Raw genomic sequence first — 12,491 nt, 5'->3', positions numbered from 1 at the left:
CCCTCCCCACCATCTCTCTCCCTTTTAATTCTCTCTCTCTCTCTCTCTCTCTCTCTCTCTCTCTCTCTCTCTCTCTCTCTCTCTCTCTCTCTCTTTTTCTTTCGGTCTCTCTCTCATTTTTCTCTCTTTCTCTCTCTCTCTCAAGCATTCTTTCTTTCTCTCTCTCTCTCAAACATTCTTTCTCACTATATGCATATTATTGATACTATTTTAATGATATTTGATTATGTTATTAATTATTTAATTAGTTTAGTTAATCTAATGTATTTAATTTATATAAATTAATTAAATCTAATTATGCCATAGTTAGTAAATAAATTGAATTATATCATGTTTAATAAAATACCTGCAACATAAATTACTATATTAATCCTAGGTAAGTAATAATAATTATTAGGGTTATGTACATATATTCCTGCATAATTAATTGCAGTAACTTAATTCTTATTTTTTTCTTAATTATCAAAGAGAATAATATGCAGGTAATTATATTTTTAATACACTATCAAATAATATAATTATGGTTAATAAATAACAAAATAAATATAGAAATGAAGAGTACATGATTACAACAAGAAATTATCTTTTAGCCGGGTTAATTTTAATGAATAGAAAGACTGACATTATTTGTTATAAATAATTTCAGATCCCGACCCCCCTGTTCAAGACCCTGTGGACCTAGCTATTGAGGCTTGATCATTGTCGTAGCAACGTGAACGAGTGGTTGTTTGGTATTTGCAGTGGTGGTGAGTAATCTTATCCCCTAGACGTTTTTTTCAAATTAGAATAAATATGTCATATTATGTACATGCATATTTTGGCCTTCTACATGATTATATGACTTTATATAGAGATGATTTCAGTCAAACATATTTTATCGTGCATTTTGATTAGGCTAATCTGGGATTTGAGTACATTGGAGATATATAGAGATGATTGGAGATGATTATACTGTTATGGGTTTATATCGGGATGATCTCTATCATGAGTGTGCATGTGATGGATTAGCAGGAGTACGCATATGTTAGATACATGGTTGGAGTCTGCATTACATCAGTTTTCTCTTGGCTTCTTTATCACCTAAATTCCTAAGTTGCATAATCTATTATAGTACTGGATATATGCATATGATCTATCATGTATAGGAAATCATAAAAGTACATGTGTATATGATGTGATGGCTAGAACGGTATCTAGTTCGGACTGGTACTAGATATACTTTTAGCATATGGCAGAGTATGGTGATGGCTGATGGTTGTACTCTTAGCGTATGATAGGGTACAAGGGTATGATTTATCTACTGAGATACCCTTAGCGTATGACAGAATATGATTTATCTACAGAGATACTCTTAGTGTATGACAGAGTATGTTCTGAGCTTGTAACATGATGTGTATCGAGTTTGGGGTCGGGTACCGTAGTCCAATAGGGTGGATGATATTTAGAGTTGAAACGAATGATTGTGATAGTGAGAAATATGTTAATTATATCTTCTCTGACATATACGATTATCTAGTGGTTGGCATGCATCATGCATCATCATTGATGTGAGTATCATTGGATCATAATTGTTATACATGATATGTTGTTATATTCAGTAATGTTATATGGTAATTTCATCATGTGATATATTTTTGGTTGAGGATATAATATGCTCATTCATGAGAATTGACTTTATTCATATATCTGTCGTTGATGATACGTATATACATGCTCATATATGGCATCATACTGCTTTTTGATTCATATTATTTAGTACATGATTTACTCTCTATTTGGCATCACTAATTCGAGATAAGGTCTATTCACTAAGCCTTTAGCTCATGACTCTCTTTGTTTCCTCCTTTCCAAAAACCCAAGTGAACGAGTGGAGCATGATACTCCTTTAGAGATCTTGCTAGTGGGTGAAGAGTAGTGTGTGGTTAGTGTTATGCGCTAAATGAGTTATCTTATTTGATGTATTAATAGACATCCTCCAAAGTGTGTTTTTATCCTTGTCTTATATTCTAGCTGGTGACTTTGTACTTGTATAATTATGTATATACCATCGTTGTGTATATGTTGTGATGAAAAGTTTTTGATGATGTGTTATGGCCTCTGTGGGGCCAAAGTAGGGTTATCCGTGTGTTGTTGACAGTTAAACTTTTGTTATTCTTAGTTTAGATGTTGTGAATAAATTTATGATGTTGATATAAGTTTATTTGATTGGTAGTAACTAAGCAAATGGTCAAGTGCCACATACGTGCCATGTGAGCTCGTGCCATGCACGTGTTTAGGGTTGTGAGTGTTATACTAGGTCGGGTTAAACTTAATTCGACTTGTTTTCACCCCTATATAGTAGCCATAGACTTAATGGCTTATTTAGCTTGTGTGGGTCCTACTAGACTTTATAATTGATTAGTATTACTCTGATAAATAAATGTGAATTCTTATGCTAAAAGGTCTACTTGGATTATAATATGAAAAAATAATTATCTTTTCGCTCCTTTATTATCAAAAATACCTCACCTTTTTAATATCATAGACAGAATTAAGGAAATAACTAAATTACCACTCTATTTTGGTCAACATAAAATTATCTCTTGAGTTGCATGTGACTTGCAAATATGGGGGATAAATATGTCATATTTTTGTCATATGACTATCACATGATAACTTATGGATGAAAATAGTTAATAAAAACCTAAAAGGAACGAGTGATGTAAGATATTTTTGACAGTTCAAGAAGTCATTGTGTATCCAAATATAAAGTGGTAGTTCAGGGGGTGAAAAGAAAATTATTCATAATATAATTTATCTTTATAATAGATTATCTTAAGTACACGTATGTTTCTATTTTAACGCTTGTCTGTCATATCATGTGCGTCATGCGTGCCATGTGGGCACATAACATGTCTTGGATTGTGGGCGGATATTAAATATTAAAACTAATGTCAATGTGTTTTCGAGGAACTAAAATGCAGCTATCAAATTAGTTATAAATACCTATAGAATGTGAATGATAATTAAAACAAAACTCACCATGTTTCTCATAAATTTCTATAAAAAACGATATTCAGTTGGAAAAAAAAAGTCTCATGATGCAAAAGTCCACGTCACCTCATTTACATTTCATGAGTTTTGATTTATGGTTTGTCAAAACTTCCCATAAATAGTAAAAGTTGATGGTTAAGCAATTTAGGACCATAAACAATCTCAAATCGGATCGATTCATATGTTTGACAATATAATTTGCAAAATATTTATCATCTTGGTTTGATTATTTAAACAAGTGGAAGGTTTCTCAAAATTAAACTATTATATAAATCTTATAAGATTTGTCTCCTATTAAAAACAAATCCTTTATTAGTCTTCTATTAGAAAGAATAAAAAAGGAAATACATTTATAATAAAAGTCACCTGCTGTCGATTTTGTGGCCAAAGCTATAGAATAACAAGCACCCAACAAAGATGTAAATCGATCGTGGCTATTCAAGAAAGGTGACTACCGAGGTGATAGTTTAATTAAATGACTTTTTAAGAAGAAAAAAAAACCACATCTTTCCATGCAATTAAAGACACTTAAACCTTAAATCCTTCTATATATACCTTGTAGAAGAGTCTCCAAGAGGCTTGAAAAACACAATAGCTTTATCCTGTTTGGGTTTGATTTTGGTTCTCCAAATTGGTGAAGGCAAATATCACTTTTCAAACAATGTACTCCATCAAAATCTTTGATGAGAATATAGCATTTATGTAAAAAGAAAAGAAAAGGAAAAAGGTTTAGCAAATTAATATCATCCCCGACATTAATTAAGTAATTAATTTGTCTCATAAATTTGGTATAACCCGACCAGTGAATAATAATGGTCGGCTTGTTTAATTTGTTAAGAAATCGAGTTGTTCCTTCATCTCTGGACATAAGGAACAGAATCGAAGGGTCGAATTGAAACATGGTTAGATAGACTATAATCCCTTTTCCTCCCCTTTTTCGCTGCCTGCCTGCCTGACTGACTGCCTTGTTCGAAGGGAAAGCCAGCTCGTTCGACATCATTCCGCTTCTCCTTTACTTTCAATTATGATCTCGGAAGTTGCCACCCAATTGCTTTCTTTATTGGAGTTTAGAAGATATCCGTGAAGTCGAGAGATTTTATCCAGCAAAGGCGACGAGAGAGAGAGAGAGAGAGAGAGAGAGAGAGATCGCGCGCAGCGACGAGCACTCCTCCTGTGCTCGGAATCATAATATCGAGAGCCAGCCATGATGACCATCAATTGGTGCGGTCAGTCAGTTTCTATAAACGGAAGCGCCCGCGCGTGCTTCGTGGGCTTCGCTGTCCCTCCGTAGCCTTCCCGTATCCAGCAACTTAATTTCTTTTTTTTTAATCCCTTTAATCCCCTCTCTCTCTCTCTCTCTCTCTCTCTCTCTCTCTCTCTCTCTCTCTCTCTCTCTCTCTCTCTCTCTCTCTGTCTTTCTCTTTATCTCAACGCGAGGATGATATAATCATGACGATATATGATGATGATGATGGCTTCGCCTCTTCTAATGCCCGCTTCCTCTCTCTCTCTCCGACAGCGGCACATGAGAATCACGCGGGGCCCAACGTGGCGAATCCTTCGGCACGCGCGCACTCGATCCGACGGCTGTCCTCCAATCCCCGACCGACGGTGATCTCGAATTCCGAGGCGTGAGATCGGACGGCGACCGGGGATTTCGATTCCCTCTCTCTCTCTCTCTCTCTCTCTCTCTCTCGTGCAGTAGGGGCACGCGTTCCGAAACCCATGATCCACTGCCCACGCCTTCATTAATTATCCCCCATTTATTAAAAGCAAAAATAAATCATTACGTGCAAGAACTTTTCTTTTTTTTATTTTTCCTCGACAAAAAATATGCACTCTTTTTATAGCCTCCGAGGCGTTCTTATTGGAGCCACCACTCCAAGGCCCAACTATTCCTCCCCTCCCTCTTATTATTCCACTGTTGTTTCTCCCCTTCCTTGGTCTTCGTTTGGTTCTGGCAGCAGCTCAGTCGTAAGAATCTCATATATAGTCCATGAATCGTATCTTATTTCTTCGCCTCTCTCTCAATTCTTGATTCATTACTGTTTGTAGAATTGGAGATTGAAGATATTAAGATCACCCAATATGCCGTTGGCCTGGTCGTTTGGAAGCTACTACGGGAAGTGTGTTCGATTGGTAGTGTTCTTCCGTGTCATTCTGTGAGATCTTTGCTCCACTCCCTTAATCTTGGGCTTCTTTCGTGATTCGATTCTGTACTTTTGTTGTGGGATGTATTTATCAATGGAGGCTTATATTGGATGGATTTATTATTATTATCTTCTTTTGCAGGTGAGTTGGGTGATTTTGAATTGCCTTGGGAGTTGCCTGTTTTGGGTTTGGTGGTCTGAGGGAGGAAGAGAATGTACATTGGGGTCAATCTGCAAAAATACCGCAGAGTGAGGTCAGTTGGGGAGATTGTAATGAGCACTAGAGTCATCGCTTATCACCAGTTAATGCAAGTGTGTCAGGTAAGCAACTCTGGTAGTTCTACTCTATCTAACTTTACAATTACAAACAAAGTCACCTCATCCATAGCTAGAGAATAGTACAGAGATAGAATAGAATTCAATGCATGCTTTTGATGTTCTTCTCACTGTTTCTGTTATTGCCTGAGTTAGATTCAGACTAATTAATATATCAACTTTGCTAAGAATCTATTCCAAAGATGTCCTTTTTCCTTGTGTGTGCCTTATGAATTGATCCAATTATATGTGTCTTCTTGCTGCTAAGTAGACTAACTGTAGACGAAATGGGTAAACATCTAGTATGAAACTGCTGGGTCAGAGTTTTGGTCTTAGATGATTTATATTTTGTTGTTATCTTGGATTGCTTCTAGGTACTCTGTTTTCAGATGGAAGTCATGACAAGCATACTTCTGCTTATTCTTTTATCTACAGTAGTTATCCAAGTTGAGGTTGTTGGAATATTTACTCAACTCTCTGCATATCAGACAAGTCTAAATTTCATTCACTTATTTAAAACCCTTTTTTCCAGGGCAGGCAGGGCAGCCTTTATAGTATCTGTAAATGAAAACAGTTGAAATAGATTTATTTTAGTGGTCACAAGCTTATGGGTTTGATGGGCTAAAGATGGGTTTTTGTGCTGTGTTTATATGGTTGATAGCTCATGTAATTTCAGAGCATGCTCTCATTTTAAATGAAGTGGATAAGGCCAAACAAGGACATTCCCTTTTTGCCAAACAAACAAGCTGAGAATAACAGATAGAATGGAAGGGCAGATATCTGCAACTCAATGTGCATATAGGATAGAAGCTTATGTACACTATCCACTTATTAGTTGCTTTTGATATGTATGTATATATATCTACATCTGTATGTTATATAAAAGCATAGTTATAATATTACCTTCTTATTTGAAAGTTTGACTAAGCATTTTTATCTACTTCATAATTGTAGGCTGAATACTTCCGTCAGCTGCTTAAGCCTGTTACGTAGGTTGACCTAAGTCAATTTACATCAAAGTCATATACCATATCAATTTTTGGTTTCACACTTTGATCTTATTACAAGAAAAATATAGAGGAGACGAAGTCTTGAAAACGATAGGAGCGGGCGTGGTAGACAAGCTTTTTCTTCCCTCCAATTAGAACCAAAGGGGGAATTCGCGTGATATGAGAACATAAAAGGATCAGCACTTTCTCCAGTCAACTTTCTCTAGTCATTCGCATTAACAACATTGAAAAGTTCAAAGATTAGGAAAACTAATGCAGAGGGACTCGAGATTCTTCGCTGGAAGGGGTAACGGGCACGAACAGGGCAGTTACGCCATCGACTCGCTTGAAGGAGCTCTTTATACTAATGGTGCCCCTGCAGCCCCTACCTTTGATGATTCACTGATTGGCAGGAAGCATCATGAGTTTCCCGGTCCACTTAACGAAATAGAGTTCCAGCCCTTTGATACATGCCCAAAGAACTTTGTAATCTTTGACCAGACATACAGCAAAAGCAGAGTCATGTTCCACCCCTCATTGGCCCACAAGTTGAGCTCCCCTAACTTTAACATCTATGGAACTCAAGCTCATGAAGCTGGCACAAGCGCAGATCGAGGTTATGATTACAACGAAGGATATTCAAGCCGATTCAAAGAGGATACAGAAGAGATCGATGCGTTGTTGAGCTCAGAAGAAGGAGAAGAAGACGACGTCGTGAGCACGGCACGCACTCCAGGATACTGGGACAGCAACGGCGATTCCTCATCATGCTCGTCAAGAGGTAGCAAATCAAAGTCGAGCGAGAGAAAAAAGGAGAGAATGAAGAAGATGGTAAGAACGCTTAAAGGAATTATCCCGGGAGGAGACCAAATGGATACTCCTGCTGTTCTAGATGAAGCTGTTAGATACCTCAAATCACTGAAAGTAGAGGTGAAGAAGCTAGGGGTACATAATAACTCCGACAGCTGAAACTAGTGATCAGAGCATCATAAGTGAACTGGGGGGGAGTTTTTAGTTAGGCAAGAACTTTCCATAAAGCAAAAGAAGCCATCTTCTATATTTGGATAGCTCGAACTGTTGCTATGGTGCAGTGTGATGATTTGGTGCAACCCTTTTTTGCCCCCACATTTGTTTGTGGCTTTATGCTCCATGATGAAGGCATGGTAGGAAGGAAGAATCGTGCTTGTCTACTAGAAAAGAAAGAAAGAAAGAAGGATTGGAAGTGGGGGCAAAGGAGCAGTACAAAAGGGTGGATGCTCACTTTAATTTTCTTTCTTTCCTTTGTTTTTCTTTTTTCTCCTTTTCTTTTTGGTTCTGTTGTGGTGGACCCTGCAGTTGCCAAGGGGTTTGGATGTTGTAGTGTGTGGCTTTGTACTTTGCTTTACTTGCTCCTTTTATGTGAATGGTGGCTAGTGTCTATGGGATGATACTGTGGTGTTATCCTTTTGTCATGTTGGACATGGCACTACCACTTTGGCTTCACATATTTATTAGTGGTCAATCAGATTAACCCAAAAAAAAAAAAAAACTTAATTTCCTAGCCTAGTAGTAATGTCTGTCTCTTTTAGTGTCTCAGTTCCATGTTATATGAGAAGTGTGTGATTGTGCTCAGATGATTAACTATTCAAAATCTTCTCTTGAAAAAATAGATCCATGTTCAACCAGCTTTCTTTCTAATGGTGTACCTTTAAACTTCCCATGGATAAGGGCCCAAGGGGCTTTTTGAGTTTTATATTACTGTTCACTTTGGACAAGCTGGAACAATCTGATGTTGAAATTTCAATTGATTGTTCTCAACTAGTAGATAATTTGATCAGAACGTAGGCAATTGTTTTGACTTTTTCACAGCTCCTAAGGAAAATGGAAGTATAATTGATAGGACGAGAGGTGGAAACAAAGAAAACGATATATTCGTCTTGTCTCCATGTATTAGGACTACTTACATTATTGCTACTGAAAGGTCTTAACATATAATAGTTTATTCGAATGTTTTTCATAATATTATATTTCTCCTCAAAATTACCACATTCCAGGGAATATTTGTATACTAGTTCCAACTTCCAACTTCCAACTTCCAACTTCCAACTTCGAACAATAGCAAAGCTTTCTACTATCCAAAGCACCTTTCCTTTTTTGAATGTGGAAGTTTTGCATATGTGATATGTGATATGTGATATGCTAGATTTATGAAAGTATTACTTCTGTGCCATTATATTCCAATATCTAATCTCAAATGCTCATGCATAAAAAAAGTTTCGAAATATTAGAAATATTTTATTTGTTTATAGACTTTAAAATAAATTAATAGAGATTATAATTAAGTAAAATTAGCCCTAAATTGTAATTTACAATTATCACAAATTAGGGGTGAAATCAGATAGGATAGTGGTAATTCATATCGTCAATAATAAAAGAAAGATACAAATAATATTTTTCAAATATTGATACGGATCCAAAGTGAATAATAAATTTAGTTAACATATTTCTTAATTACAATCACTAAAATGGATCAGATTTCAGATATGTCCATATTCTTTTTTTTTTTGAATTTATAAGAAATTATGATATAATTATTGAGATATATGGAAATAAAAAAATATATACAAAATTAAGATTAGAGGTTCATATAAAGTATAAATAATCTTTTATATCACCACTTTTATAATATTTTAAATTAAATGATATACAGATTGTGATTCTGATATTATTTTTCAAACCATATTTTATCTATATAAACTATTTGGAAACGGATATAAATTCGAATATCAAGACGTATAGAACAACTATAACTCATATATGACAAAATCATAAAATTCGACTCATTTTCACTCGTAATCACAGTAGTTAAGACATGTAGTTCTATATGAGAGGCCAAAAGTTTAACTCACCTCAGTAATGATTTATGGTTAATTGGAACTTAATAAATTCCCACAATTTATAAAAATTATCATTTTTGTTCTCAAAACTACAAGCTTCAATGAGTTCATATAGCTAAGTTGTGTGATAATTGTCTGGTTGAGATCAATTTTACAAAGAAATCTCGTCCACCCTAATTATAAAAAACATGAATTGAGACTTCTATTTCTCATCCACTCATAACTTAAAAGTAAGAATAGAGACTCTTATAACAATAGTTTCTATAGTTTTAGGGAAAGCCTGTTGGCCACCATTGGCTTTGTAGAATTTTTATTAAGATCCAAATAATTACAATGAGTGTATGATACATACATAAGAGATTACATAGAGTGATACTTCTTTGATACAAGTTCCACAGTTGACTACACTAAGCAGAAGAACAAATAAAACCAATGCATCAAGCCTAAGGACACCAAGAAAATATTGATGAAGAATAACCATAGCATAAACCAATAGATTCATAAGCATAGTGAGTCTTGCGTCAACATATAGCTCCATCACGATCTAGTAGCATAGCCATATGAATTTCCAAGGCTAGATAATCAAAATCACATGCCTATAATAGTGAAAGAAAGGTAATTCATATCTACCATTCCTCGAAAACTCTTGAGTCACAATTTGCAATCTTTTGTATCTTGCGAATGAATAAATTATAGATAAAAAGAATGTGTAACTCGACGACGCTCTTATGTGTACGGCTAAACAATAGATAAGATGATTTTTACGACCCTCCCCACCGCATGAAAATAGATAAGATAAAATAATAGTTAATTAGGATTGAATGAATAATATTTTAAACAAAAAACTTGCTTTGGTACCATATTAGATAATTAATTGACTTAGAAACTTAAGCTATTAGAAAATAGTTAATTTTCATCCTTTTCACCTTCATCCATAGGTTTGTAGGACGTTAATAGGTCCAACCCATTGATTTTCAAACTAAATGGGTGATAATTTTACATGCTAATTGACAAATAGGCTTGCTGAGATTTATTCACCATCTGATGCATGGGTAACAGACTAACCACAACCATGCATTCAAATCACTACTCCACCTGCTAAACCTAAATGTGTTAAAAGATTATCGGATCCACCCTATGCGTTCATGCATGACCATGAAGCATGAAAAATACAAAATATTTAATATAGATTGGATTCTTTCATTTTACGTACAATTTCTTAAGCAAGATTCATTAGGTTCTTGATCTGAAATCTTTCACCATAGAAGTCAATCCTAAGACCAACGGGAGCCAAAAGGATATAAGCAATTTATATTTTAAATTTTTACATAATTGCACGAGAACTTTTAAAATAATCTAATAGCCACTACATTATTATAAATATCATAATTGCTCTGCTATTTCATAAATGTCATCCCATTAGTTAAATATAACTGATCGACTAAAATTGAACTAGCTTATAACACTTTTATAAATTGTTAAAATGGTTCAATAGCTATCTAATGTTACCCAGTGTTGTAACACAAGAAAATAAATCTATTATTTTATGCGAGGTAAAAATATATTGAAAAGTATTTACACCCTAAACTTTAAGAAAGAAGGATATTTTAGTTATTTACATGCATTTGTTGAATTTAACTGCCTATTTTTTAGGAATATTATATAAATATTTTATAAAAATTAGCAATAGCATTTTTGAAATAGTTAACTCGCTCCTCCTCCTCCTCCTCTTCTTCTTCTTCTTCTTCTTCTTTGCTCTTTCATCTAATAATTCTAATGGTAGATGGAATAGGAATTGAAGCTTTGCGAGGGAAGCTTACATTTATTTATGGATGTTGCAAATCTATGTTATAGTTAGTATACTTAATTCGAATTGGTTTGTTTCCTCTAAAAAGGAAAGCTTAGTGATAGTTAACTCACACTTTAAAGTTTTCTTCGACAAACTTAGTAATTGTGAAATGTATTTAAAAGTATAAGGTAGCAATGAAATGAAAAATAAAAAAGTAGGAGAGTGGATTATAGAGTTATATAAAATATCTCAAATAGATAAACTTAGAAAATGATATATTGAACACAAGTGCTACGACAACATTTTTCTTATATGAGAGACTTATATAAAATTATTCAAAGTGAAAAAAGGCAAAGAGATAAAAGAATAAGAAGAAGAAGAGTATATTAGCAAGGTATTAATGTTTATTAACTGTCAAAAAAATTTGAATTAGTATCTCTCTTGTTCCTTCTCATCTTTTTTCTTTTTTTGACCGTATTTTACTATTAATTTATAAATTTTAATTACAAACCGCTATTCGTAATAAAATTCTGATATTTTTACGGGTCGTAGCATAGAGAGTTAGGGATCTTTTGGCTTTAAAATAACATGATTTTGAGGTCAAGGTGTAAAGATATAATTGAAATAATGTAGAAATGTAACACCCCATAAAAAAAACTGGTACATGTGACCAGCATGCGCGGTGTGACTTAGGGCGCGCACGTGCGAGGCATGTGCACCCCTTTTCTCTTTCCTTTCCTCTCTCTTTTCTTCCTTCCCTCTCATTCCTTTTCTTTTCTTTTTCTTTTCTTTCCTTCTCCCCGCGATAACTCATTTTCCCCCATTCTTCTTCTCGCCACACCGGATCACCGCCAAAGCTCAATGACCTCATGAACTGCGCTGGGGTTGAATCCTCTATTTCCTTTTTTTATTCAATTGAATTTTAATGGCTAGTAGAATCTTCCATACCTTTTTGTTTTGCTTTGACCTTCCTCGGAGGTGTTGACCAACCGACGACCTTGTGTCTTCAGCGTGCTGGTCTGGGGAGCTTCCCCTCATGAAGCTCTCTCGGTTGTGGCCATTCGTGGGCTCTCATCACCTCTTAGAAAGGCCGCAGTAGGTAGCCTTTTTCCATCAGCTTTCGAAGGGGTTTTCATCCATCGCCGTCATCGTCTCCTCCCCTCGGTTGGTTGGGAGCTTTCCTCTTCATGAGGAGTCTCTATGGGGTGCCTATATTTGGGCCCTCATGGTCAGAGCCATCGGGTGGCCCTTTGCCTTGGCTGCTAACCTTAGCAAGCGTGGTTCTCGCTGTAGGCCGCCTCTGGTAAGTAGACTCCCCCTCAACTAGCTTCTACTTGTC

The 12,491-nt window shown here is 35.3% G+C and overlaps 1 protein-coding gene across 1 annotated transcript; it reads left to right on the top strand.

Annotated features, from left to right (window-relative positions):
- The first annotated feature begins 4,893 nt into the window (after positions 1–4,893).
- Positions 4,894–7,969, top strand: LOC140782675 (transcription factor bHLH144-like). The gene is made up of 4 exons (XM_073129374.1): positions 4,894–5,007; positions 5,089–5,195; positions 5,326–5,504; positions 6,453–7,969. Exon 4 carries the CDS (start codon positions 6,761–6,763, stop codon positions 7,454–7,456), a length of 696 nt encoding a protein of 231 aa, XP_072985475.1. The 5' UTR covers positions 4,894–5,007; positions 5,089–5,195; positions 5,326–5,504; positions 6,453–6,760; the 3' UTR covers positions 7,457–7,969.
- Positions 7,970–12,491: the final 4,522 nt, after the last annotated feature.

The sequence above is a fragment of the Typha latifolia genome, chromosome 2 (assembly GCF_019914945.1).
Source record: "Typha latifolia isolate L0001 chromosome 2, TyphaL0001v2, whole genome shotgun sequence".
NCBI classification, from domain to species: Eukaryota; Viridiplantae; Streptophyta; class Magnoliopsida; order Poales; family Typhaceae; genus Typha; species Typha latifolia.
The sequence above is the reverse complement of the archived record's forward strand: the minus strand, read 5'-3'. Positions and strand labels throughout refer to the sequence as shown.

What these genes read in the sequence shown, in the direction of transcription:
- LOC140782675 (XM_073129374.1), top strand. Translation starts at nt 6,761, where the DNA reads ATGCAGAGGGACTCGAGATTCTTCGCTGGAAGGGGTAACGGGCACGAA.